This window comes from Necator americanus, chromosome X, assembly GCF_031761385.1.
Source record: "Necator americanus strain Aroian chromosome X, whole genome shotgun sequence".
In the NCBI taxonomy this organism is placed as follows: Eukaryota; Metazoa; Nematoda; class Chromadorea; order Rhabditida; family Ancylostomatidae; genus Necator; species Necator americanus.
In genome coordinates, this window is record NC_087376.1 from 5,694,362 (window position 1) to 5,721,560 (window position 27,199).

General features: G+C 38.0%; 2 protein-coding genes across 4 annotated transcripts; one reads left to right on the top strand and one right to left on the bottom strand.

Annotated features, from left to right (window-relative positions):
- Nucleotides 1–701: 701 nt before the first annotated feature.
- RB195_021565 (uncharacterized protein) lies at nt 702–2,271 on the top strand (the record flags this gene model as incomplete). The annotated part of the gene is made up of 3 exons (XM_064208376.1): nt 702–770; nt 870–1,264; nt 1,779–2,271. The coding sequence occupies 3 exons, from the start codon at nt 702–704 to the stop codon at nt 2,269–2,271; spliced, it is 957 nt and encodes a 318-aa protein (XP_064064257.1).
- Nucleotides 2,272–8,319: 6,048 nt separating this feature from the next.
- On the bottom strand, nt 8,320–27,062 carry RB195_021566 (uncharacterized protein; the record flags this gene model as incomplete). Of its 3 annotated transcripts, XM_064208377.1 has the most annotated exons (16): nt 8,320–8,488; nt 10,196–10,264; nt 10,330–10,424; nt 16,920–17,045; nt 17,108–17,218; nt 17,279–17,393; nt 18,157–18,224; nt 18,275–18,391; nt 18,452–18,530; nt 18,731–18,843; nt 18,902–19,012; nt 19,340–19,451; nt 19,522–19,709; nt 19,780–19,854; nt 26,203–26,230; nt 27,052–27,062. In XM_064208377.1, 16 exons carry the CDS (start codon nt 27,060–27,062, stop codon nt 8,320–8,322), a joined length of 1,587 nt encoding a protein of 528 aa, XP_064064258.1. The 3 variants fall into 3 exon arrangements, with proteins under 3 accessions (XP_064064258.1, XP_064064259.1, XP_064064260.1); XM_064208379.1 differs by lacking the exons at nt 8,320–8,488; nt 10,196–10,264; nt 10,330–10,424; nt 26,203–26,230; nt 27,052–27,062 and adding exons at nt 16,798–16,845; nt 18,585–18,717; nt 20,450–20,462; nt 25,744–25,847 and having other exon boundaries at nt 18,777–18,843; XM_064208378.1 differs by lacking the exons at nt 16,920–17,045; nt 17,108–17,218; nt 17,279–17,393; ... (8 more) ...; nt 26,203–26,230; nt 27,052–27,062 and having other exon boundaries at nt 10,330–10,391.
- Nucleotides 27,063–27,199: the final 137 nt, after the last annotated feature.

A 27,199-nucleotide genomic window follows, 5' to 3' on the forward strand; every position in this document is an offset into this window, starting at 1 on the left:
CACCTCAGATTCGTTTGGTGATGCCTTTAAAGAGTAGCTTAGATTGATGGCATAGTTCCAGAACATGAAGCTAATTGATCACAACTCGAACAATCCCTGAATTTCCAATCATTGCTGTACGAAGAACCTCTCCCTTCGCTTACTCTCGATTCCTCAATGGGATAACGGAGAAAAATCCATGTAACAAAGTAAGAAAAAATTGCAAAGTTTCAATGACAAATCTCAAAAATTTCAATGGTTTTAAATTACTCAAAACCACTTTTCTTGCTCTCCATAACGAGTAAACGAAAGTAGATATCTGGGAGAACATATTTTAACCACCACGCAACAACTACTGTTCCTACTCGATATCTTGTAATTTCTGAAACTGTTTGGATAAAAATTGCTCTGCTGCAAATCCTACCTCACTCCTCAAATCTGCGCAGCGGTGGCCCTGGTTGACGGGCAGCTATGGGGGCGAGACTTCATCTCGGCAGGTTCAACCATGTCACAAAGGTATCCGGCTAGTAGCAACAGGCCAGCTAAGTGAGGAGGTAGTACGACGACTCCGGTGCCAGGCTGCTAGCTTGCTAGAGCGACAAGCCGACTGAGGACAACACCCTCGTCGCGTCATACTGCTAATGTCTACTATGTGTTCTTCAGAAGCTAGGGCGCACCCCAGAAGCGACGCGCATTGTCCTCGCCCGCGCAATGTGGCAAATATGCGAGGGCTACCGGCTAGAGGACTGAGCCGGCCAAAGAAGTTACTCCGCCATCGCCAGCATCATTCAGTGCGTTTGGCAACTCTTAACGTTGGGACGCTTACCGAAAGATGTCGTGAACTGGCAAACAGTCTCAGATAACCCTGTGTTGACATATGATGTGTACAGGAGACTCGCTGGGAATGCAAGTCAAGAGAATTAGGCGATGACTACAAGCTTATCTACCACGGTACATCAAATCGCATTGGCGTTGGTGTCATATTGAACGAGACGTCTAGAAACAGCGTCACAGCGGCGGATCGACTATCGGATCGCCTAATGGGCGAAAAAATAGACAAAGAAGTGGAGTCTGCTTGTACGCCACAGGTGAGCTGTAGTGAAAACGAGAAGGCGTACTTTTGGGAAGATATGGAGCAGTACGTCCAATCGCTGGAAGGCGAAGAAGTACTTTTAATTGGAGGAGACTTCAACGGACATGTCGGTTCTCCTTTTGACGGGTCCGAAAATTGTCATGGAGGATACAGCTATGGAGCTTGTAACGACGACGGGTTGCGAATCCTGGAGTATGTTGTTGCAAGTGACTTGATCATTACTAACACACAGTATCGAGAAAGAAAATCGTATTTCATCACGTACACCAGCGGCGCTAGTGAAACACAAATAGATTTCTGGATGTTATGCCGATAAAATCGCCGAATTCTGCAGGATTCATAAGTCTTCCCTACAGGCCATGTTGCTGCCCAACACCATTTGAGAGAAAGTACTACAATCACTTATGTAACAAAGAGTTCTGCCATCCTCCCATCCCAACTGTTCCCAGCGTCGAGGGCCCTATTCTTCCAAGTACTGCAGTCGACGCCAGTGCTGCCCTTGCATAAATTAAGTACAACAAGGCTACCGTTCCTGATGCATACCTACTGATGCCTGAAAGCTGCTAGGAGACCGAGGGTCCATGTGGCTTGCAACTCTATTTAACAAGATCGTTGCAGAAGGACGGACCCCAGACGTTTGGTAAACTTCCCTGACCGTGCCTGCCTGGAAAGGGAAAGGAGACATTGCTGACTGTGCTTCGTACAGGCTTATACGACTGCTGTGCCAAACGATAAAGGTTTTTAAGCGCGTCCGCGAAGTTCATCTGAGGAAGTTTGTCAGCGTTTCACTCAACCAGTGCGGCTTTGTGAAGAACTACAGCACTGTAGATGTTATCTGTGCTGTCCTCATCCTCATCAGTTCATCAGGGTTCATCACTCTCACCACTGCTCTTCATACTGTGCATGGACACGATACGACAGACGACACGACACGAAGGGAAAACAGAAGCAGCATCCGTGGACCCTACTCTTCACTTACTTTACTCTTCACTCGGCTGCAGCAACATGGATTGCGCCTCAATGTACCAAAAACTGAGTACATGGAGTGCGGACTAAGGATAGAGGATGGTTCAATTCGTATCGATGGCACCGAATTAAACAAGGTAGACTGTTTCAAGCACCTTGAATCCAAAATGACTTCCACAGGCGACATTGGTCAAGAAGGTCGAGCACGTGTTTATGCGACATGGATGAAATAGAAAATGGCAACAGGCCTACTGTGCGACAAGAAAGTCCCTGTTTGAATGAAGTCAAAGATCTACAGAACGATTGTGCGTCCTTTAGCCCTTTACGGATGCGAGTAGTGGCGGACTACGAAAGCCTTGAGCGAAAAAAAAAAGTTTTAATAAAATTTCAATGCTCTTGGAGCATGCCAGCAGCGATGACATACTGTTTCTGAGATGGAATAGTCCTAAAAATAAATATCGCTGCTAGGAAATCACTCTCTTACTGGAAACATAAGATCATGAGAACATGATGGGAAGAAAGTTTTAACAGAATAGCTACCTTGAGAGGGTTCATACCTTTTGTATTTTCCCGGTAATCTCTAAAACACAGTCGTTCTCGAAGATCACGAGGGCCTCATCAGAAGCATGAAAAGTATTGCTTGAATTACAGGTCAACTACAATATGCTGATCTACCATTGAAATTAAAGTTGTTCAGATTTATAGCTATGAAACTTCTTTAAAAAATCAAATATGCACTGCAACAATGACAAATCCTGAATCGCCTGAGTTTTTCACAAAATTTTAACAGTTTCTGCGTCCAAACGTCGTATTTGAAGTAACTTTGGCAGCTGATGACGAATTCAAAAGAATAAAATTGAAAATTAAATGAATAAATGAAATAATTGAGAGGACCAAGTGAGGGTCTATTACTACACAATACGGGATGATGTCGTATCCCCAATACACCATATTTTTTTACGTTGACCCATAGTTTTTTTTCTTTCAGTGTAGGTGAAATTCCAAGATTTTTGTTACTTGAATACATCTAACATTCTACATTTTAGAATAATTAAATAAATCATTATAATCAATTGGTTGGAGAAGTCGTAATGAAACTAAATGAGGAACAAAACTTACCATTTTTGAAAAGCGTGCTTAAAACTTCTTTTTGTTTTTCTTAAATGACTTTAAAACAGTCCACTGTGCATTTCTGTACGTACAGTGCACCAACTTACGTTAGCTTCAGTTTCTCGGCAGTGTCGTGTCAAATAATCTTCTACCAGTAAAATTAGACAACACTTGATTTCTCCTACATTTCGAAAATTAATTAAAATAATTTACAATTTCAAAAAGAAGCGGCGCAGATTATCTTGTCGACTTTTTAGAATTTTTCCAGAGAATTTGAAAGAGTTCTGCATCTGTAAATGACGATGATAAATGAAGTATGAATTAGAGACAAGAAATATTGTAATGTGTGCAAAATGTTTAGTTGAAAAGCAATAAAAGTGGAATTATGAAACGGGATATATTTAAGTTCTGTTCACTAAACGAGAGATCTTTCTAAAATCTTTTTTCAAAATTTTTCTACTCCCTCCAAAATAAAAATAATTGTCAACATTTTAACATAGTAAGAGGGGGAAGATTACTGACTATTAAATAAAATCAATTCATGCAATACCACGGAAATTCGTTCTCGATATAGATCGGACATCAATTAAACCTTATTTCCCCGAGATCTCTGGAATGGTATAAAGTATGAGAACTAGTTGATTCACCTCTATGATCCGTTTTTTGTTAAAATTTTTGGGAGACACGCCGATAAGAATGCAGCGATCAATAATGTGGTAAGGCAACTTAACGGATTTGACAGTATCTCAAGAAGAATTTATTAATTCAACGGCTCGTAACTATCCAATGCCTCAAGCATGAGATTATGATATCAAATTTCACTTCTACATAAAATTGTGTAGATCTCAGTTAGGAAAAAAGTCACATATCATTTCTTTTTTAATAAACTGAAAACCTTATGTGAACAACCGAATGTGAATGAACAAAACCATAGAACTGATGGTTTGATGTAACCGTCAGATGTTCGTTTCCCCTCATTTTCAACCTTTTTTTTCCTTTTTTTCGCAAAAATACTCCTAAAAAAATGTAGCAAAAACCGGTCGATGATAACAGGTGATAAACAGATTGGAAAGAAATATATCATTATGACGATTTTTAAAGCTATAAGTTTGATCACGTCAGGCATTTGATGTGATTTAAGTGAGAGTCCAAAAAGTGCGTGGTTTAAAAGGATGAATGAGCTCCATCGGATTAATTATTTTCAAAAATATTTCCGAAAGCCTTTCATTCCCTTGGAGTCGATAATTTCGTACCAGACGTCTCTGGGAGAGTGAAAACACTGTCTCAACCTCAAGCAATTCTTAGTCGAAGTGGAAAGCGTAAGCGTATCCCCGTAGGGATTCCAGTTGAGGAAGAAACTTTATTTTTTTATTCTTTATTCGACAAACATCTGCCGAAAAAAACATACTTTAGACTCTTTATATCCAGAACTTACTCAGGCTTCCATTTTATATGTTTAAAATTCCACAGCATATTTAAATTTAAATTAACAGGATTTAGTGGAACGGAGAGGTGTAATTTGAACAAAACAGTCCTGAACTCATGGAAAATTTTCCATTATAGTCTGGTGTATTTAGGACGACGAAAGAACAACATTTATCCAACAACAGTGGTAACATCGGATTCGCGTCATTGATTTCCTAATGCATCTTGCTCGCAATACACAGCTCTATCCAGCTACTAATGGATTCTTGAATCCATTGCAGTCCACGAAAGCTTTTTGGTTCGCGAACAATGTGATAGTGAAAACGATCTGCTTCAACTTTAATTAAAAATGTTGGTCGAAAAAGAAGGGTTGATTAGAGCAATACGAAACTTCACGTAGAACTTCAGAAGCAGTGCGTTTTGCTTTGACAAGTAGAAGACACTATTCGAAAACTCATCCAAAATTGCTCCTCGTAACAAAGGAATTGAAGAAAGCCCAAGAGTCCCTTCACAAGAAGCTGTGCTCTCAACCTTTAACCAACTAGTCAAGTGGCGTTCTTAGGCATCCCTAGGAAGCTCGATTTTTTACATCTTATTAGGAGTTACATCCTGATTTTCAGCGGTTGTTTCTGGTGTCAAGCGCTAGAGTATACGGAAATTTGCGATGGGTGGCACCCGTATATGTATAAAAATCCAAAAAAAAATCGTTACATGATTCTTCCATGCCTTTGCAATCGTTAACAATGGCTGATTCAGCAGTTTTTCCAGAACTTTCATAATTCTTAACTGATCTCCGTTTGACGCATTCGTTTACGCTTATCCCAACCAATACATAAAAACACCGAGCAAAATGTATGATTAGCAGATAAGTCTGGAGAATAAGTAAATTGCTCAAAAAATAGTTCAAAGAAAAGAGGACATCTCCCAAAATAAGCCGTATGTGAGTCATCCTGTAGATTATAATTTATTAGCGGTGTAGCATGGCAATTTCCTCTGACCATCACCTTGGAATACAACTAGAAACACACCAGGATAACCAGTATTGGGGAATTGGCGAGTGTTTGTCTGCACGCTTCAATGCCGCTTCTCAAATACATAACTTAATCGTTCATTTGAAAATACCAAAATATGACCTTCTCAAATAGCCAGACTTCCGAAATTTCTTTGTTTTCATGTCGTTGCAAATTTGAATCTCAAATTTATCCGATCTCCCACTATTTCGAACAATCAATTCATGCAATGCTGTCCAATATCTATTCGAATGACTTCTTACTTTATGAAATCGGAGGAAACTATAAGAATGTCAGATTTTTAATGTAACACCACGTTTTCAAAGGATCTTCACAAATTGCCAAAAAAAACTGAGCACGATCAACAAACAGAAAAATTAACTGGATGAAGGAGCCCAGTTCGCAAAAAGTGAGATTCAAATCCGACTCGAACAGGTGTAAAATTAAAATGTAGGACTGTATGAGGGACAAGGGAACAAGAGAAGGGGATAAAAGAAAGAGAAAAGAGAAAGCAAAGGAAACGAAATTTCAAAAAGCTAAAACTATCGCTTAGCATTCGTTTAATGTTACCGTCCAAAACAAAAGCTGTGCGTGTTATTCCAACAATTTCACAAAACTTATTGTTTTTGATATTCATTTTATTATGGAGGCTTGAGTAAATCATGAGGATCGCAGTAGAATTCATTCCTTCAAAACTCTATGGCTTTTGAGCATGAGGAACACTTTAGTTTCGAAGAATATAAAGAGAAATTACCACTGACCAAAGAGATCCTTATTGTGTGAGGGGATAGAGCAAGAATTTAGAGAGTGTTGTTTGAAACGGAACGTTTTATCCATAGTTCACAACAGTGCACAGTGCTTTTGTTTACTAGAAAAAAAAACATGTGCACTTACCCGCAGTCCACTTTGTGCCGAACGACTCGAGACCTACGATTCGACATCTTTGAGCGAGCGATGGGACAAGTGGACACAACACTCCCGTGAGTGATTGCGGCACGCGTCATCTTGAGGCTTGTTCCTAGCCGGCCCTTTTTCAAGAGGATCGCTGTTGAGCGCTTCGCGAACAAAAATCCCTTAAACTACCCGCTTCCCCAATGTGTTTTTTTCCCTCTCTCTCTTATTGACGTCGCTGTTTTTCTACTAGCGATTCTTCAAGAAAAAATTGTCATTTCCTGAACACGTCCTGAGAGTTCAGTTCGGAAATGTTTGCCCGATACAGACACATTGGTCGCCCCCGTACATCAGCGAAACACGTGATTCAACTTCAGATTAGAGAACTGTGATTTTAACTAGCCATGCATACTACCGGAAATTGACCTCTATGAGTCCAGTACTTTCCTTTCTCATATTATTTACTTATTTAGTCTGCGTCATTATTTGCTACCTGTTTCATCTGGTTTAAGGAAAATTCGCGACTTGAGCGACGGAATTATACCTCTCGAAGATGTGTAGTTCATTGCTACTGCTATCCTATCCATTATCACAACTAGTCCACCTTCTTAAGAGGGCGACTGAAAGACAAAGAAGCTAACAGGTTAGGAGTGCCCTAATGCAAATATGTGGCAGCCGGGTTAGTGTACGGTAACCACACAACGACTCGACAAACAGGATACAACGACTTGTTATGAAGCAATGCAGTCAGTTGGAAAAAAGGCGTTGCTCATTTCAAATAATAACTAAAAGGCTTAGTTTGGAAGCTTTATATATATGTATATATATATATATATATATATATAAAACCAGCTTTCCAAACCTATCTTAACTGATCCAAAATTAGTTTATGTCATTGCGTATACTGAAGCGAGCGGGTGCAAAAGCAGTTAACTATGAACGCCACATTTACGAAGCTCACTATAAACACCAATAATTCATTGACAGATGACATAATTCCGTAGTATTACTACAAATACGCTGAAAAGTAGTTAGACACTACTTAAAAGCATCACCCCAAGAATATGGCGTGATATGGTTTTTCGTTGGAGCATGCCTGTATCGGCAGTAGATTTTGAATACGGTTGGAGTGGTTCCGCTCACCTCTCCCTGCATCACTGTAAAAAGACGGCTTCAGAATACGGTTCCTTACCACGTCCTCTACTGCAACGCAACCAACCCTGCGCCCCGCCTCCGCCTGCGATTCATCGAAAATCCATTCGGACGCCCTGATAAGCAATACATTTCATTCGGCGAATCGCAGGCAGGGGCGGAGCGCAAAGGTGGCGCATTGCAATAGAGGGCGTCGTCAGGAACCGCATTCCGAAGGCGTCTGTTTACAGTGATGCAGAGATACAGAGATGAGCGGAACCACCCTCCGCCGTATTCAAAATCTACTACCCGATATAGATATACACCAACGAAAATCCATACCACGCCAGACTCGTAGGGTGATGCCTTCAAGAGTTCTGGTAATCGTGCAGGAACTGGAGTCCCGACGAAAAATGCCAGCCTAGGATTTGGAACAGGCGGCATTGCGAAAACACCAAACGTTAAAAAAAATATGGCAACAAAAACAGCATGTAGGAAGATTTTGTTTGGCGCTAACTAATCGTTGTATTCGATAACAATATACGACATATTTTATGCTCCAACGAGAAAAAAAAAAGAATTGAAAAAATGTTTTGCTGACAACCAAACTACCGAAAAAAAATCCCAGAAGAGTACTAGGCTCAGCAATCTTACGGAAGAATAACGCAAGAGAATTATCAAGAGATTGTCCTTTGGTAGATTTGAAGATGGAATTTAACTAACATAGCATATAGAACAATTTTCTAGATCGAGGAGTGAGAAAAAGTAGTAGCCGAAGAACTCAGGGATTTGATGAACATGGAAAAGGACGAGATAGCTTCGTGCATTCACAATCCAAGAGCGAAGAGCGAACTCCATTCTCAAGGACCTCACCCGAGCGCAACTAAATGGAGAAGAAAAATCCGAGTGAATGTTGCTCTTCCCTTTAACTTATAATTAAATCACTTCAATGAAAACAGCTGGACGTCAAGGAACTACTTTTCATTGTTAAATTATATTTCTCTCATGTTTCTTATTGCGTAGTTGTACACCAAAATTAAATTTCAATGCAAAGATGCTCAAGTGCTGTGGCGTATAAAATAGTCCTCCAGTAAACACAATTCGGTTTTCTAACTTTTCATGATGGCCAGGAGAAAAAATCTAAAAAAAAACTTTGTAATATCTCAAAAATATTTGGCTTGAAAACATGAGGCATATTTCTATTATAAAATTGCATGTATAGAGTAAAATAAGCCTGAAAAACTTCTTGCTCCTCTAATTTCAACGGCATCTACAGAAACTTTGTATCGTATGCGAATCACAGTCATCAATGGCATTCTACTTCATTGGTGACAATTTTCAGCTTAGTGTTAGAATCGTACAGTATATTATTTTCAACGTAACGCTATTGTTCCTACAGATCTTATACGTGTCAAGAATATGAATAGATTTCTCGCAGAGTTCGATTTTCGAATCCTAGCAAATATCAACCAATGCATCTGCCTTGAGATGGGACTCTGAGACCTCAATATTTCTACCAAAGTTACATACATTTTATGCACCGAATCCCAACACTTGAAACGCTGCATTTCTCCTTGAAATATCAACCTTCCGGCACACAGAAGTTCCAGAAGCCTGATATTCCGTCCGGATCAGCTATAAGGAGAGGTTCTATTTTTTGTGAGACTTGTAGCTCGCTTTTGAATCATACTAAACATGAAGTGTGACCACACTTTCTCCAAACATCTTCCTAAAACACAACATACCTCCACCTTCAGTGAAAGCTACGTACATCTCCTTTAAATCCATCAGACACTTTAATAGAATCCCATCTTTTAAGGTCTTCTTTGCAAAGAATGGAGCAGTTAGTCATCTAGGGCTAAGAAATGAACGTCTCCATCAGTACATTATGTGGACTATAAAAAGATTCTAAACTCGTGGAACTATCCCCAATCCCTCTTTTGTTCGGCCTAAAGAACTACACTTGTGGAATTCTCCATGGAAGAAAACTGAAACAACGAGAACCTCACATGCACTCCAATAAAATGACGAGGAAATTTGAACCGAAAACTAATTGTTTTTAGATTTTTCTTTTGAGTTTTCTATGCAAAACGTACAAATGTCGGCATGCAAGTTAGTTTTCCATGAGCAGTTTAAAAAAGATCCAAATTTATTTACCTATATTTTCAGTTCCTTTTTTTTGTTTTTTATTGATCAATTTTTTTATTGATCAGTAGCCTTACTATCGGAAATATTTACTATGTATTGTAACGAACATAGCAGTAAGATCTGGAATAAACTACTTCCATTCCGGTAAAGAGTGAGAGTCTTCTGCTCAATCACTAAGAAGATGGCACAAAAAATGCCACTGAATTAATGTGGTGATTTGTAAAGCCAATGAAGCTAATCATGGATATTTGATGGACTCTCAGCTTTCGAGTTTTTCCACCACATAAAAACGAACAAGAAGCATCATTATGGAAGTCTAGACAAATTTCGCAAAATTCTAAACTAAGAAGTAAAGAGTCTAAACAAGAGTAAAGAGTAAGGAGACAATTTTGCTATTCATCCAAAAATTAAATCCAAAATTTTCGCCAAACTGCTACATTACCTTATTTCTGGGAGGAAATTAACAGCAGAGATCTCCACGTCGCCATAACTCCGTTCGTGTTTGTTCAAGCTAAGAACGAAAATTATATCTGTGGAACAATCATATTTCCCAATATTATTCATAAATTTCTCTGCCTGGAACGTCTTCTTTCTGAAAAGCAGCAACTGAATGCGTCGAAACTTGATGTGGCCGGCATTCGTTGTATGTAGGAGCTGCGAAGAGTTTGTCTCTTCAAAAAATAATTTTTTTTTCAATGCAAGTACACTCCAAACACATCACGAAATTAAATGTACGTAGGGCGGAAAGCGGCAAAAATATTGTATATTCAGTTCATAAACTTTTTTTTTGTCATAATAGAACGTACATTTGGGACCGAATGAATGACAATGACATATGAGTGGTTCTGATCAACGACCAGTAGAAGGTGGAAGGATGACAGCAGTTCTTGACCTCCACGAATTCTCGTGTAAAAGTGCTTCTCTTCAAAAAAAAGGACGCGAGAAAGCGAAGTTGTGAACACTTGAGAAAATAGCAGCGTAGCGATACATAACAGAGAGTAATTAACACCTATTGGGAATCGTATTTGCAAGGATGACAGCAGTTTTTTACTTTTATCAAAAGGTTAGTTACAGCTATGATAACGAAATCCTTCGTTTCACTTCGGCTCGTAGTCATTCACACCTTAGATGTTTTTGCTTGACGGGCTGAGAAACTTCAAAGTCGGCCTCTGACGAAAAAATAACGTGGAGAATTTTAAAGATATCATCCCCAAAAATGCTGAAACCGCTGGAAAATTTCCATCCTGGAACCCTATGTGATGTGCGTAGGCAGTCTCCTCTAGATTTTCCTGAAGCAAGTCATTTGAGATTCAAATGGAAGAAATTTGAGGTAGCAGAAATGGGAATCATAATTGGCCTTGAATACGGTGTACACCCGGATAACTATATAGCACAGAATTCAATTGCACCTTAGGAATATCGATCGATGTGTGAGAAGGCACTAGAATTGACTTCCAATAGCGATCTAAAAGTTCAAGCACTTTTTTTGAAGTAGAAAGAGCTAGAGATGGACAATCTCCACTTCAAAGGGAATTTCTCCAGATTCAGTTCCAGTCAATTTGTACAGATCCGGAGATTTTTTATTTCTTCAAAATCACGCCAAAGTATTTTGCCTTTAGAGTTTAATGACAAAAAGTAACTGGGATCACGGTCCAGCAGCAATTCATAGCAATTGCATGGATTCATAATGTAATAGATAATCCAATCCAGAAAGTACAGACTTTATTTTACCGCACTTAGCTGCACCTTTAAGGTTCCCCTGTTCGACTCTCATGCCTGGAACAGGTGAAACAGAGATGAGAATTTACATTAATTTCTTTTTCCAGTTCACTCATTTTGTCGTCAGGAACACTCAGAATACGGTATACAAAACAAAAGAAAAAAAAACAAAAAATCAATATCCGTTCACCTCATAGAAAACAAATGCAGCATTTTATTGTTTCCTCAACGATAAATCGACCATAGCAAAACGATCATAGTCGTTAAATGGGACAAAAAGGAAGAAAAAGAAGAAAGAAAGAATAGAAAATTTCGAAAAAAAAATCGATTTTAAAGTAAATGAATAAGTTTACTCAACACGTCATCAACTTATTTGACAAGGATTGTTTTGGCGAGTTCACTTCTTTTGAATACAATTAAATAATGACTTTACACCAAAAAAATACAGGCATAGTAAAATATGAGGACTACCACCCAAGTATGCCCTACCACAGTTTCCAGAGAGTGGAGAAAATTTTAGAATAGACAGTTTAGTCTGCCACAACTGTTATAATGATCTAATAGTTAATACAAACTTCTTGAAGAAAAAAATCATTAAAGATACCACATAAAGAGAAACTAGTTGAATATCGAATTTCTTAGTTTTTCTGTAAATGAATGAATTCAATGAATGTGAATCTCTTTGTTTTCAATTTCTTGCAAACATGAAAAAAAAATTATAAGTAGTAGAGGATTAAAAAGTGTATAACATCATAAGTAGTGATTATACAAAGGCAAGTGTGTAAGTATTGTTACGCTTAAATGAGCACCCCTTTTCATTAGGACTTTTTAATCGGTCCATGTGTAACCATTGAGAATACTTTATACGGAAGACAAATGTGAGAAAGGAAGAAAGGCGGTAACCAGTTGAATGAGTAGCTAGTCACGCTATCGAGCACGCTTCAAAATAAAGAAAGGGAAAATAAGTTCTATCGATGAGAACTACTGAAAGCGAGAAACGAATGGTCGCACTTACAAAATAACAAGTTTGTGGCAATATTTTGATGATTTGTTGAAATTTCGATGCTACTGAACAAGCATTCCACATTTTATTAAATCAAACAGAGACATAACCCGAGATAAGTGACGGTATCTTTTTGAAATTTTTGCCTCTTGTCCTCTAACACTAAAGCAAAAATTTCGAATCAGGTTTTTATTACTCGAATTAGGTTTTTATTACTCGGATAGCTATAGTTTTTAGAAGGAAGACACCATAAGCAGAAAAATCCTCGAGGATAAAAATATGTTCTTTTTGCGCCTTAATGTGATTCCATATCCGAATACAAAAGGACATTTCATCCGTAGGCTCTGAATTATTTCTGCTTAATTATTACTTTTAAGAGGCTTCCATTGTACTTTCATAGTTGCTTAAAGGCATCACTCCACGAATCTGAGGTGGTACGGATTTCAGGTGGAGTATTCGTATACGAGATGGTGGATTATGGAGATGGGGTGATTCCGTCCATTTCTTCCTAATTGCCGTTAAAAACGGCCCAGAAGATACGGATTCAGGCGTTCTGGCGCACTATTTTCTACAAGGAGTTCGACTGGAGCGCGCCAGCTTTGTGCACGCGCCGCATTTTCCGGGCCGTTTTTTACGGCAATTAGGAAGAAATGGACAGAATCACCCTCCTCTCCATAATCTACTATCCCTTATAAGAATGCTCCACCTGAAATCTGCACCACATCAGATTCGTGGGGTGATGCTTTTAAGCAGTAACTCCAGAAAATTCCAGTACCTCACGTTAAGCAAATGAGAAAGCGAACCTGACTGACTACTTCGATGATTCCGCCTAGCGACACATTATACGACCCAGGATCCAGTGATTGCCACAACAATCAGAACCAGAACTTAATGTGTGCCAGCGTGAATGCATCTGAAATCGAAATCATCAGCAATTGGCAGAGAAAAAAAAGGACAATAAGTCTCGAGGAACAACGGATCCAGGCAATATTGAAGTAGAGAATAACAAGACAAATGCTACTTTTCTCTGAAACAGCAGAAAACCTAAAAACCTACTCGTAATGCGGACCAACGATGATTCAGTTGGATTTTAATGGATTTGAACAGATATTCTCATTGGAAGGATTTCTGAAATAAAGGAAAATATCAGCATAAATATAAGCAACTACAATTGGTTCTCGAAAGAAAGAATGCGCTTTGTGGATCGAGAGCAAGGATCAACAACAGAATGCGTTCTTCCTAAAGATGTAACACATATTAGTGATGTAAAATAATAAATAAAATATAGCAAACACAAAAAAGGAGAGAAATCAGTAATATAAAATTTTTAATTATATTTTTTTTATTATTAATTAATTTATAATATTTTTTTTGTTTGGAGAGGTAACAAATAAGTGGGTAAAATGTGTGTAAAAAAAATGTGTATTATGGTCACATACCAACCTAAACACTACATACTCACGATGAGAAAATGTGTGAATTTTCGGAAAACATGGAGGATAGTTGTTCTGGAGGATTTTTTCAAGAATAAGATTTTGTAAAAGTGGTCATCAACATAGCCAAGATAGTTATTCTCATAATGTTATACTCCCCTCATTTTTCAATGAACCTAATTTTTTCACAGTAATACCTAATCGTCTTCTCTCCGGAAAAGGTTAAACATAAAAATCGAACTCTCATAATTATTGGAAGTTGCCAACGAGTTTCACGGAGCCGTGATGTTGGACATAAAGTCTCCCTTTCTACCAACAAAAAAGGATTGTTTGAGACAAATAACTGTAATTTCTTGGGGTAGACAGGAAAAGTGGTTTTTTTCGCAGAGATGTACTGGACTGCGAGATCTTCTGTAATGGTAAGAGCTACTGGAGGCACTAAAATAACAGACTTTTTTGTCTATTAGATTTCGTTCAAATTATAAAACCTTAAATTTGGCATTTATTTGTGACCAATGTGACTGTAACTTCGTAAAACACGTATGGGATAGAAATGTGCAACTAAGGGTAGCTTAGGAATGTTATGTTATCGATATTTATAAAAATGTTGAAATTGTTCACCTCTATTTTCCTTGATTTTTGGGGAATTTCGCACTCCGCGATCTATCAACTCTCTTCAAAGCTCTCAAAAAAAAAGATTTGAAATAGCAAAACAGAAAAAAAAATAGAAAGAGGCATAAAAATAATTACCAACAACTTCAGATAATGAAAAGGACCGAATGGAAAGAGAAAACCGCTCCAAATACTCTCTTACACACGCTCATACGTCACTCCTACATATATTCGTGCTTAAAGACATCATTCCACGAATCTGGCATGGAGTGGACTTTCGTGGGAGTATACTTATATCGGATCGTAGATTATGAATACGGGGGTGGTTCTGCTCACCTCTCCGTGCATCACTGTAAACAGTCAGGCTTTGGAATGCAGTTCCTGAGGACGCTCTCTATTGCAACGCGCCACCCTTGCTCCCCGCCCCCACCTATGGATTCGTTTAATGAAGCGAATTGCCTAACAGGGAGTTTCAATGGATTTTCGACAAATCGAAGGCGGGGGTGGGGCGCAAGGGTGGCGCGTTGCAATGGAGGAAGCAGGGTTCTGGAGCCGTCTGTTTACAGTGATGCAGGGAGAGATGAGCGGAACCACCCGTGTTCACATAATCTACGACCCGATATAATTATACTCCAACGAAAATCCATACCACGCCGGATTCATGTGGTGGTGGTTTAACCGTACCGACGGTGCCACCGGGCTCTCCATGTGAAATTTGTGAAGCAGGAGTTTTTAAGAGAGTCAAAATATTTCCTTTTTCCCAGGCACAAAGAGTATTTTATTTAATTTGTGCCGCTTTCTCACCTCACTACACCGCAGTGTCAGAATATAAATGTGGTCAGATTAGTGGATTCTCCTGGAACAGGAAGACAATCATTTTTAGAAGGAAAAGTGAAGCGTTGAACTCCATTTTATTCCTGACAACCAATTTCTACGTGCTCTTTCCAATGGTTCAATCTTATTTTAACTTTGTTTTCCGGAAATGAAGCGTTCTTCCCCTAATGGTCTGTGGAGAGAGGAAATTCAGATGTGGGAGTCGAGAATGGGAGCTGATCCTGCAGAATTGTGCTATTGAAGGTATAAACAATGCCAAGCAATTAGAAATAAAACTTTGAATTTGTGCATAAAAAAGTGAAGAAAAAAGAAAATGAATAATGTATTTACCTTCTACATCAAACTTATTTTCAAAATTCAAACTCTTCGGATGCGAAATATGTAATTATATAGTGCAATGAATTGGTATACATTTCTTTTAATACATGGTGACTTGAAAAAAGGAATAAGAGAAATATAAGTCAAAACTGCAATTTGAAGGAAGTTAGTTTGGATCAGTGTTTTATCGGATCACTTCATGCACATCATCTGGAACGTCTATGGCTGGTCGTTCTTGCGCTAGTTGAAAATCTTGAAAAATTCAAAAAAAAAACGAAAAAAATTATATGTTATCACAATTGGATACGAATTCTTCGTTCACGAATCACTTAGCTTAATGGCTATGCATTGTAGTAAATCATGTTTTGTTGTATCGTAATAGGACCGTAACGTTTTCCATGTTTAACATTTTGATTCCAAACGGGTCACAAAATTGCGGCCAACATCATTCCTGCTGAGAAATACTGAAGAAAAATCGTATCGAAGAAAAAGAGACTCTACAATCGAGGGGAAGTCATAACCTGACCTATTTTTAATGGATAAAACAAAAAAGGAATGGATGAAAGTAAAAAGAAAATACTCCGAAAGATTTTCTGTTTTTTTTTAGGACATCAACTAACAGCTCAGTGTGTCATAAATTACGTGAATGAATATTTCATTTCGAATAACAATTTTCAACAAATCAGAGTGATCAAAAACTTATTTCTGGACGTACAACTAACCTCTCATATAGCCTAAGGATGAAACGTTGACATTTTTGAGCTACTTATGCTCTTATTCTTTTCCAACCATCTGGAAATCTTCCAGAACATACTAGACCGAGGTACAGAATTTGATGAAAGTCATTCTATCCGTTAATGTTTTTTAAAGGAATTTACACCAACTTAGACAAATGAGCTTTATCACAACAACTGCTGTGTTGAATGGTAACAATTTTCACAATCAAAAATCCTTCAAATGAAAGGAGAATTGCAGGATATCAGAAAAGAGGATTTATTGAAAGAACAATACACTTCACCAAATGTGTAAAGTCATCAGTCAAAATAACAACGAAGAAGTTCACTTTAAAATGATTTTATTAAAACTATTGATCGGTTCAACCATTGGATCAACAGTATGTTCCAATTAATGACTGAAAAGTAGTTTCCTCATGTTTGCCACGGAACGCGTATCCTGGAATGTTTCACTCAATCCTACGAAATCACGATATAATTAGAAAAACGGAAGGTGTCAGGTTTTTCACTCACACTCTCGAACATTTCATCGTTCCAGGATGGGAAAAACTTCTTGAATGAGGTTGTTTCATGTCCTTGATATATTGTTTCAATAGCTGTTTCCTTTTTCCGCGGCAAATTCCCTTCGTTTAGATATTTCTAAATAAATAAGAAAAAATTTGATCCATTGCATTTCAATCAAATAATTATTTATTTAGTACTTTGGCAGTATCATGCGCTCTTTTCTTCTCCTCTTGGTTCGCTCCTGCTCCAACCCATACATAAATTGTGTATAGCGCATCCAAGATCATAACATCATCCCCATCCAGACTCTGTTAACAAACAACAGTTTGCTTATCTGGAATATCTTGAACCACCATCAAACAGATCACCTCTTGATTAAAATTAGCAATTTCTTCTACAACCATTTTACCGCTTTCATCTGAAACTTGGAAGAGACGAGGTTCGAAAGACCTTTTCACTTTGCTGTCTTCCCATTCACCAAACCTAGGATTAAGGAAAATAACATCTGAAAACCATAGAACATCGTAAAAAGAATATTGTGTTGCTTCTTGCTACGAGAGCATCTGGCATCATTTTCATTGAAAAGAGAGGTCCTGGTAACTTCCAGTTGACTTTGTTCCAAAATACAGACAGCGCGGATTTCATTCTTAAGAAAGGTTATTGAGAAGAAAAACCATGTTCAAAAATGTTCTGTTGACAAAAACAAAAAAAATTTTGGCATCATTTTCAGTGGAAAGAGAGGTGGCGGTAAGGAGGAAGGATAGAGGGAAGAAAGAAGGAGGTATGTTTTAGCATAATTGTTGTCTGCAAAAACAAGATAATCCTCAATTGTTGGAGGTTTTGAGCATTTTCACTCATTCAAACACAAAATTAACTGGTAAGTTGAAATTAATCGGTGTTTTCTTGGCCATTCATCATTCCTCTGTCGTCCTCTTAAAAGTCCTGTGATTAGAAAGTGAGGAAAGAAGTTGTAATTAGAAAGCAAGAAAGGAAGGAAGGGAGGAAAAGAAAGAAGCATGTTTTTTGGACGTCGCATTATTCCCTGCCTGGTTGGTTTTTACTTCGCGCAGCTTACACGATACAAAACGTTTCTCGTAGGATTATTCCCTCAAATTATTACTCGAAATTGTTATTCTCTTTGGATTTTCCTCTCCCTCAATCAAATTATTAATCTGATTACTGTGCACCCTTCGAGTTGTATTTTGTTGAAATTACAAGCATCGACAGAAAACCATAAATGACGTACCACTGTGTAAAAGAAGTAGGTTCAACCGATTCAAGAACCCTCGTAACTTGAGTCCATGGCGGTAATTTCTATAAGGATAAGATTGACTCAAACTGTATACTCAACCTTTTTACCTGACCTTCTCTCTAAGATAATTCTCTCCCCAAATCATTGCCTTCGCTCGCTCGCCAAGCGTACAACCTTTTCCCACCCAAACAAAAATCCCTCCGTTGATGGCGTCTAGGATGAACGCATCCTAAAAATTCAGCTCCATTTGGATTCCAGAAATCTTTTGGTTTCACAATCTACAATCTACCTTTGTATCAAGTAAACTTTGTTTCATTTCTCCTTGAGCCACTTTTGTAACTTTCATAGAACCTGACTCATCCGATACTCTTTAAAAGTGTAAAATAATTTCTGCACTACGTCAGAAGCGATCTACATCGTGCCTCCATAATGTCATTTGTTCGGTAGTTCTCTTCCAGTAATTCTCATCATCATCCTTCGCTCTGGTTATACTTTCAACTGCACTGAGTCCTCCAAAATATGACCAGAAAACTTCGTCCATGTCCCAGTCAGAATCTAGAAGAAAAACCTCTTTTTACTGTGACTCTTTTTTTTGCGAATCTCATGATCCGAACCCAAAATATGTACGGTTGACTGTCCAGTCCGTTCGAGATCTGCAATATTTTTAGCTCGAGCCATTCCCTGAAAAGAGTTATATTATATATTAGAAGAATTAAATAAATAATGGAAATGAATGAACCTTGATTCTCTCCAGTCGTCCACTCTCGGGTGGCATCCACACATAGATTTCTCGGCCTAAGTCCAGGAGAAAAACATCTCCAAGGTTTAGAGACTCTTTTTTGAATTCAACCTAAAAAATAAATGTCCATAGAAGTTCTTTTGAGAAATAAATCCAGACACAAACCCGTTGCAAGCTTTAGAAGAACTTTATTAATGTATTGACGCTTTTCTGCACTCCGTTCATAAACAACTTTATTCAGAAGTTGCTGTAATGTCAGCGGAAATAAGATTTTTTTTCAAAACTCCAAAATTCACATATCTTTAGCGTTTCGTAAAAGACAGTTTATATGCCTTCAAGCGCATTTCCGTTTCCCTCCACTAAATCTGCTCAAACATGGATTCGTGGAAAAAATAGCGGTCTATAATATCTTGACAGTAATATAATACATAAAAATACCTGAGTGCAACGAACGTTTCTCTTTCCCTTACAGTGATACAATCGTGGTTTAAAATCTTTGAACATATCCTCAACATGATGATATCCTGAATCGTATCCGCCCATAATATAACTGAAACTAATTCATTAAACAGCTGGAGAGCTCGTTGGCGTTAGGAAATAGTTAGTCGTCATCCACATACCGTATTCCATTTGGGAAATATGATAGAAATAGCGCGGACTCGTGATTCTGGATTTCTCTATGTTGTACCGGCCAACCACCAAGTGCTTGATCAATTTCTACGGTTTTAATGGCGGCTGTACCGATCTCGTCTGTGGTTGACTCCTCGCCCAGCCAGAAATGAATATCCCACTGATCCAGATGTTTGGTCTGAGTGATTTGTTATCCGTAATGGTTAGTAGCAAGTACCATAGTGTTGAAATCCCTCAAAATAGCTCACATTAAGGCAAACGTAAGCATCTCCTATGTAAAATTGGCCATATTCATTTTTTGGAACCGGTTCAAGCGTAAAAGTCTGAAAAGAAACAATAAAGCTCAATTAATTGGAAAAAATGAACAAACATCGAATTTTCAGGTGGAGAAATTGCATGTCCAGAGTGTACATCCAGAAACGCCTCTCTTGCACCTAATAGTCACTTGATTGAAGGCTTTGGGCCGGACTGACGTGTGGGATTCAAGAATGTCATGAGTCAGTCCTGGCTCAGCAGAAACGGAGAGTCCGTCCGCAAAATCTCAAACCATGCACAAGGTCCCTTTGGTCCGCGATTAGCCTCCTTCCCTCGCCTGGGATGCGCTACGTAGCCTCGCGACTAACCGGCTGCGATTCTTCTAGTGAGGGAGATCCGTGGGGCACACATCATATCCACTCATATCTCAGATGTTTGAACTGGCTCGGTTCCATTCCAGGATAAACTAGGACACTATATGCGTGCTGTCACAAATCCCATCTCCCTCAACTTCTTTACGGATTATCCAGTGATATCATCTCTTATGTGTGTTACTATCAGAAAAAACTCAACTTTATCCTCCAAATTTCGAGTCCCGGCTTCTTCCCCACAGTTTTTATGTCAACATCGCTCAGCATCACTTCCGTTGAAAGCTATTTCTACCCTACGAAATGAGCTGAAAAATGAAATTACCGTAAATTTGAACAAGAAATAATCTCTGAGTATAAAATAACATGCAAACCATTTCAGTAATTTGGAAAAAGAATGGAAAATTACCCATCACGAGTAGAAAGCGAATACCGTTGCAGGATTAATTTCAGGAGATCATTCCATACTGGCTACGTAAAGGGATGATGTAATCATAATCAAAATAAGCGATCAAGAACATTAAAATTCATGAAACTATTGCGTAGTGTTTGTTTTCCTACTTTAAACCTGGATCCTAGGAGGTTGGATTAGCATCGTGCAAATGACGGATTGTTCCGGAATATGTCGTTCCCGCCCACTTTTTTTTAGGGGTAGTTGTATCATCGTTAATTACACGCCAATTCATTGTTAAGTGAGAAATATGATATCGTATTGGTGGGCACACTTCGTTGTTCTTAGTTGCCTTCTATTGAGAATTCGAGAAATGAAAGACAAATTCAGTTATAAAATAGCGATCTGGAAAAAAAATCTACAGAAATATCAATAAGAATCAATATGGGGTCATAGTTCTGGATGAACTAGGACATATAGGAAATTTTTATCTAACAGCACATTTTGATACTAATAAGATATGAAGAGGTACACTTGATAACTGCAGTACTTCCGAAATTGATGTGGATTGACATGAAACAAGTTACGGAGGAGTTATCCTCCATGTGTTAACCGCTGTAGGCATAAAATGAAGTGCAGACGGCCCTCAATATGCTAGGATTTGAGCTGTTGAGACCTGACAGATGAATCCTTTGCTTCCGATCAAGATAAGCAGAAAAAGAAGCAGGATTTCCAGGAGAAGAATCCAGCATAGCTCGAGATCTTTATTAATTCGTAAAAAATACATTATAATAATGCAAAATTCGTAGAAAATTAGCTCAAATCAAATCACGTCTACCAAAAAAAAAAGAAATTTCTCGGATACAAAACTTCGCTGTATATCTGCTCGTGTAAGTCAAATGTGATTAGGACGATGATCAACTTAAAAGTTTTACTAGGATGAAAATTCCCCATTTTTTTCAGAGAAATAAGAACATTATGTAATATGACGTGTAATAGCAACAAGCAAAGTTCTCTAATCGCTGTAAACTGAGTTTCTTTGAAGTTTCACCAATGAAACAATACAACAAAATTTTTCTGCGAAAGTACATCCAGAAAAATCATTACAGCACTTAGCACCGTCATTACCGAAGAATAATTGAAATTAACCACAAAACGTGAGCATATTTCCTATTTTTGTAGACTGTAAAACAACCTTCTGTAGATAAAATTCTGTTAGGAAAGAAATCTCAGAAACTTAAAAAAAGACTGTGGATTAGCTCGAGAATTTTCCACTACACAAAAGCGTTATTATATGACAACAGCTCAATTTTTTCACATTTTATAAGTTACTTCGGTTCATCATATTCATCACTCCTTACTTCGTCTTTGCATTAATTACATCCAGAATCTACCAGGATAAGACGAAGCAATGAATTGCCGTGACAAACATTCAAAGATCTTTTTTTTCGCTTTTTTTTTTCAAAGCAAGTGTGCGCCGAATGCCAGTTGCTTTCTTTTTTTTTTAGGTTTTGCAGCATCCTGGAACCGTGCTCTGGAAGCCGACAATGAATTTTTCCCGTCTTCTTAGATTTTTTAATAATAGAGATAACAAATACTACAGCCCTGTCATGTTTGTTGTGGAGGAAGAAAAGTGTTCTTTCCTAAATCTCGTGATTCCTGGTAACTCTTAACTACTGTGTAATACTTTAGCACTGAAAAATCCCACAATGTTCTAAGTATGAAAATATAAGCTAGCAATCAGCGCTGATGGTTTCAGAAAAACATGGAAGTCGCAGGTGCAGACGGTTATAAAACTTCTTAACGATCTAATTTTCTGACAACACTATAAACAAGCGCATGATGTATTACACTGTAAAAATATGAGTAACTGAGATATGTCAGACCAACTCGTATATTCCACGAAAATCCTAGTTCTGTTCCTCACATAATTATCCTAGAGATTTAAGATAAGACCTCAACCTTCGTGCCCGATTTTTAGAAATAGCAGAAAAATTAATTGCGCACTTAGAACTCCGCTATTTTTGTTTACTTTCATGGATGTATTGAAAGAGTTACAGTGTCTTATATCATTTTATTGCCCAGAATCGTTCAAACAAGTCTATTAGTGTTTTATTTATTTTTTTTTGTCGTTGTTTGGTGATTTTTTTAATAGGAATGAAGAAGTGCATTTACGGCATTGCTACACGAAATTACTAAAGCCGTGATTATTGGGACGGCACAAACAAAAATCATTCAATCGTTTATCCGGATCATCCTGTCTTGCTTTTCAGACAGTTAAGAAGTGGTTTGGCAGATTATAGAAAGAAGATTTTATTTTTTACACAAGTCAATGATTGCACCAATAAAAATCATCGGATCTATTTCTTATCTATTTTATTCATTTATCTATTTTCTCAAAGCGTTCAGCTTTAAAAATTTGACGATGCTGGTAAATTAGAAGATTTGAGAACTATGCTCTTCACTTTATCTTCATTTTTACAGTGCAGTTTGTCAAAAGATCTTTGAATTATTGTTCAAGCAATCCACAATGTGTCAAGGATGATAGCATCCAGTGGCAGGAATCATGAGGAGAGGGCCGGTTCAACATTTATTGGTTCACCTTACCGAGCTCAGTTCCTACGCTCTTCATCCTGATGCGCCTTTAATCATTACGTCAAAAAAGCGTTGTAAATGCGCTAAAACCACCCACATCACCGCTGCTCATTTTATTTCCTGGATCGAGCATATATCGATTCAAAAAAAAAGATTAGTGCACAGCACAGGTTGGCAAATAGGCTAAAGACAATCCATACCTTTTGTCTCCTCGCCAATCGAAATAATACATAAAAATGAAGGTATCGATTAAATCACTGTAGATCAGAGAAGATCCTTTTAGTTATTATTATGTCATGAATATATAATATATATTGTTATTTTATTATTAAACTGTGTTATAATATATTATATATTAGATTATTGTTATTAGGAGTACCCATAAATAGTCAATCATTTCAGTAGCAATAAAAAAGACAGATTCACTTCCATTTAGTTTTATCTTTAATCGATTATGTAATCTCCTTCGTTATCCAGGACCTTTTGGCATCTTGCTGATACAGTTTCAATCCCATATTCATAAAATTTCGTTTCTTTTGGAGAAAAATACGATTCTTGGTGAGCCCGCACTTCATCGATCTTTTTGAAGTTTCTATCCCTTATGCATTATTCCACCGATCGGAATAAATGAAAATCAGATGGTGTTATGTCTGGAGAACATGAGGGATGTGATAAAACCTCCCAGTTTAGCTGTCTTATTTTTTCCTGGGTCAGTCTTACTGCGTGCGAAGTGGCATTTTTGCGTTGCTAACAGATGTGGGACCCATATACCCTGACTGTAAATCTTCTCAATTTTTTGAAGATGTCTTTGGACTGTAGACCGAGTAGTCTGAAGAGCGTTTGCTATTTTCTGAATATTCAGTTTGGAATCAGCTTCCACCAGTGATTTTAAAGCTTCATTATCAAACCAAACAGGGGGTCCACTTCGCTCGCTACGAGCAAACTCAAAATCGTTGCTGGAAAATTTTTTAAAGCAGCATTGGCACTTATTGCCTTCCCCTCCATACACATCAAAAACTTTCTTTGCTGAAACCGTCGCATTAAAAATGAAATCGAAAATGAAACAGCATGCAATTGTTGTTTTTTGTTTTTTTTTTCAGTTGGTTGATTGTCCGCCATTTTATTACGGTGGAATAAAAACGTTTGAATTTAATTGTCACAAAAGTGAAAGCCACGTGTTTTGAAATTCCCATATAACACACGTCTTTATGTATTTATGATCTAAACTAGACAGAAGCAAACACTAATAATTCGACACTAATAATAATTAATTACTTATGGATACCTCTAATATATTTTTATATCCTACCTGCTACCCTCAGACTGTCATCCTTGCTGAAGTTTTCAATATTTGCTGCTTCTTTTCTTTTCTGCTTTTTTGGCTGTTTCAAACGTTTTCGGGAAACAGATCAGTCGAAGCCTCATCCTTTTGAGAAAATTAGGGCATCTTCCACGTTCTTGAAATCCACCCATTAAGCTTTGCTTCCTTTTTTTTTTGCAAAGAGAAAGACGTTGGAGAGGCATAAATCAATTGCTACAACCGATGGAAGGTTGAAATAACTTGAGTAATTGAGTGAGTAATTGAAGTAATTGAGGAATTAAAAAAATGAAGCTACAGCAAAAAAGAACAAAAACTCACTCTGGGTCATGTTCGTGTTGTAAGGAAACAAATTATAAATTTATTCAGGGCGGAGACTCAGGAAAAACAGTTCCAGGTTACATAGAAACACATCAGAGGAACGGAAACAGTTCGGTAACCGGCTTATACTGTATGCTCTTCAGCGCCTCCGATTTGTGATTGGCTGTTCACTGAGATATATAACAATGAATGGGTTGGACATGGATCTTTTCCCTATTTGTGGCAGTATTAAAGGCATCACTCCACGAATCTGGGGTGGTGCGAATTTCAGGTGGGTTATGCCTCTACGGAGTCATAGATTATGGAGAGAAGGGTGTTTCCGTCCATTTCTTCCTAACTGCCGTAAAAAACGGCTCGAAAGATACGGCTTCGAGCGTTCCGGCGCGCTATTTTCTACAAGGGATTCGATTGGAGCGCGCCAGCCTTGTGCATGCGTCGCATCTTCCGGGCCTTTTTTTCCGGCAACTAGGAAGAAATGGACGGAATCACCCACCTCTCCATAATCTACTATCCTGTATACGAATACTCCATCTGAAATCCGTACCATCTCAGATTCGCGGGGTGATGCCTTTAACAGAGTTGTTAGCAGAGAGCAGTTTGATCTCGGCCCTCACTAGCCACTTGATCCGTCAGTGTGCGATTAGTTTTTGTGGTGAACCGTCGAGGGTGAGGTGTATCGCAACGAGTCTTTAAGAACTGAAGCACAACATTTCTGATGAGACCGCAGCCATTCCAGCAGTCCAGCTTCGATCTGCCTTCGGGCAACTTGTTGATCAGAGCCCAAAGATGCCAAGAGATGAATAATGGTCATTCTCAACATCTTCTATAAACAGGCTAGAGAACTATCTCCTTTCCTTCGATGTGTTTCTCTGTAACCTGGGACTCTTTTCCCGGCTCAGTTTAATTTGCTCCACCCTCTAGTACAATATATAGTACAATACTTACAAAAAATGTACAAACTTACAATAGTTTAGCTTTTCTGTGATTAATCCTTATCCAATTTCTTCGAGGCGTGTTCCATACAGAAGAATAAGGGCACAGATGACATGTTTTTGTATATTTGTGCATATTTCTCCGAAATAAATCGCAGGAGGGTGCTTGTGATGTAACTATTTTTATGCGAAGCATCAGAAATCAACAAACATCAATTCAATTTTACGATGCAGTTAAAAATCCCGAAACGAATACAGATTTGTGATAAATGGTTTTTTTTTTTCCAATCTCAGCTTTTCTTCCAGAAATTTCTCTTTTTTAGTAAGTTATACAAGTTAGTCGCCTACTTTCGTTCGCTTCGTAAAATATCCTAGAAAAAGCGTTCTATGCAACTTTTTTGCAACTTCTAGTAATCACCGCTAACGTACGTACGTGCAACACCTTAGGGAACAAAATTACTCAAATATATGGTCACATGTTGGAAACTGACGTTAGACAGCTGTCCCATCACCTCAGACCTCAAAAAAAAAAAAAAAAAAACGCTGTCATAAAACCTTTCAAGCTGTTACGGGTGCACAGATTTGCTTTGCAAAATCATCCACCATCGGCGGTTCACGATTCTATAATTCGGGAAAGTCGGAAAATCCGACCACTTACTAGAAACATAAAATTTAGGTGAGGTGGGTGTCAGATATCTCGAGACAGAGATATACAGAAAAGTAGTGTTCTTTAAAGTTCAAATTTTAAAATATCTCTATCTATCTATCCAGTTACGCTGATAGGAAGAGCCACATTTCCCTCTTCCTATCGGCGTAACTTCTTTTCTACAAATTCAAGAGCACGAATGCAGCGGTAAGCGTTAACCGTTCCGCATCCATCAAAATGTTACACTAATGAACACAAAGAACATTACTTCACCTGTTCGTGCAGAGGCTTCCGCTAACAGCAACTTTCTTTGTCTGCTTCATCAATCTCGAAAATTCGATTAACCGCGGCGAAACCAGAAATTTAGAAAATTATCATGAATTATCGTTTTGTTGTTCCGATTTGCCTCACATGTACTCTACTTACGATACGCTACCAGCATTGTAGTAGGCATCAAAATAAAATAAGACAATCCACAAGAACAAAATGATCTTGTAATGAGAAGAGCAAAACATTACTTCTGTACAGTTCCAGACTTAATATTTTCCCATTGCAACTTTATCGAAACTTCAAAATCAACTTCAACAAACTCTAAAATACGAGGACCTACTCCTGCTATTTTCTATTTTGCTGTGCTATTTTCTAATTCTTAAAAAATTAAGTTGCATTATGACTTCAAAAAAATCTTCTGAACGCTTTATACATCTAAATAAGCTCACAATAAGAAGCTAACACAGCGAGACTAATGTGGGGGAGGGAAGGGGGTGGGTGAAAGGACCATCTTTCTCACACAATCATTCACATCCTGAATCTCAACTCATACACGCATTTTGAAGAAGATA